Below are 1,784 nucleotides of genomic sequence, written 5' to 3'. Positions count from 1 at the left end.
CCCCCCCCCGCTCTAACCCCCCCCTCCCCCTTCCCCCCGCAGCCCCCGGCCCCCCCCGGGCCCCTCCCCCCTCGTCGCCCCCCCAACCCCCCCCCCCGCTGCTGGAGGCGGAGCTCGAGGGGGGTCCTGGGGGTGGGGGGGGGCCCGGGGGGGGCCCCTTCGACCCGCGGCGGCTCCGATTCTCCCAGGACGAGCTGAGACCCCAACCCATCGCCAGGAAGGCCAGGAAGGTTCATGTGCCCGAGGAGCAGAAGGTGCGAGGGGGGGGGCACCAAAAATTGAGGGGGGGCACCCCAAAAATTATGGGTGGGGCATCCCAAAAATTGAGGGGAGGGGCAAAAAAATTAGGGGGAGGGGCACCCCAAAAATTAGGGGGAGGGGACACCCCGAAAATGAGGGGAGGAACCCTAAAAAGTATGGGAAGGGGGTAAAAAAATTGGGGGGGGCACCCCAAAAATTAGGGGGAGGGACACCCCAAAAATTATGTTGGGGGGGCAAAAAAATTAGGAGGGGACACCCCAAAAATTATGGGGGGACACCCCAAAAATTGAGGGGGGACACCCCAAAAATTATGGGGGGGGCACCCCAAAAATTATGGGAAGGGGGTAAAAAAATTAGGGGGGGACACCCCAAAAATTAGGGGGGAGGGGGCAGGGAGGGAATCCCTAAAGTCTTGGGGGGGAGGGGGCAGGAATAGGGGGGATCCAGGGGGATCCCAGGGGCTCCCTGGGGGGGTCTCTGTGTCCCTGAGCTGTCCGTGCGTCCCTGAGGTGTCTGTGTGTCCATCCCTGTGTCCCTGAGCTGTGTCCGTCTGTCCCTGAGCCGTCCCTGTGTCCCTGACCTGTCTGTCTGTCCCTGAGGTGTCCCCTGTGTCCCTGAGGTGTCCGTCTGTCCCCGAGCTCTCTGTCTGTCCCTGACCTGTCCGTTTGTCCCCCTCTCCCAGGACGAGAAGTCCTGGAGCCGCCGCTTCCGTAACAACACCCCAAATCCCGGGGCTGTCCCTGAGCTGTCAGTCTGTCTGTCCCTGAGATATCTGTCCGTCTGTCCCCCCTCTCCCAGGACGAGAAGTACTGGAGCCGCCGCTCCCGCAACAACGCGGCGGCCAAGCGCTCCCGCGACGCTCGGCGGCTGAAGGAGAACCAGATCTCGGTGCGGGCGGCTTTCCTGGAGCGCGAGAACGCGGCGCTGCGGCTCGAGGTGGCGGCGGCGCGACGGGAGCTCCAGAGGTTCCGAGCCATCCTCGCCCGATACGAGGCCCGGCACGGGCAGCTCTAGGGATGGGGAAGGGGGGGAAAAAACGGGATGGCCCCGGACGCTCTGGAGAGAGATGGGATGAGCTGGGATGGATGGGATGAGCTGGGATGCTCTGGAGACAGGTGGGAGAGCCTGGAGAGATCTGGGATGTCCTGGAGCGAACTGGGAGAACCTGGAGAGATCTGGGAGAGCCCAGAGTGAACTGGGATGTCCCGGAGTGAACTGGGATGTCCCGGAGTGAACTGGGAGAGCCCAGAGTGAACTGGGATGTCCTGGAGAGATCTGGGAGAGCCCAGAGCAAACTGGGATGTCCTGGAGTGAACTGGGACACCCTGGAGTGATCTGGGAGAGCTTGGAGATATCTGGGATGTCCTGGAGTGATCTGGGATGTCCTGGAGTGATCTGGGAGAGCCTGGAGAGATCTGGGATGAGCTGGGACATCTTGGAGTGATCTGGGAGAGCCCAGAGCGAACTGGGATGTCCTGGAGTGATCTGGGAGAGCCCAGAGTGAACTGGGACACCCTGGAGTG

At 62.9% G+C, this 1,784-nt stretch overlaps 1 protein-coding gene across 1 annotated transcript; it reads left to right on the top strand.

Annotated features, from left to right (window-relative positions):
* Positions 1-42: 42 nt before the first annotated feature.
* On the top strand, positions 43-1,317 carry LOC113980281 (D site-binding protein-like; the record flags this gene model as incomplete). Its single annotated transcript, XM_027707514.1, has 2 exons — positions 43-254; positions 1,060-1,317. Coding segments are annotated over 2 exons (428 nt in total), but the record flags the coding sequence as incomplete, so codon positions are not given.
* Positions 1,318-1,784: the final 467 nt, after the last annotated feature.

The sequence above is a fragment of the Neopelma chrysocephalum genome, unplaced genomic scaffold (assembly GCF_003984885.1).
Source record: "Neopelma chrysocephalum unplaced genomic scaffold, ASM398488v2 Primary Assembly neopelma1_93447, whole genome shotgun sequence".
Lineage (NCBI taxonomy): Eukaryota > Metazoa > Chordata > Aves > Passeriformes > Pipridae > Neopelma > Neopelma chrysocephalum.
The sequence above is the reverse complement of the archived record's forward strand: the minus strand, read 5'-3'. Positions and strand labels throughout refer to the sequence as shown.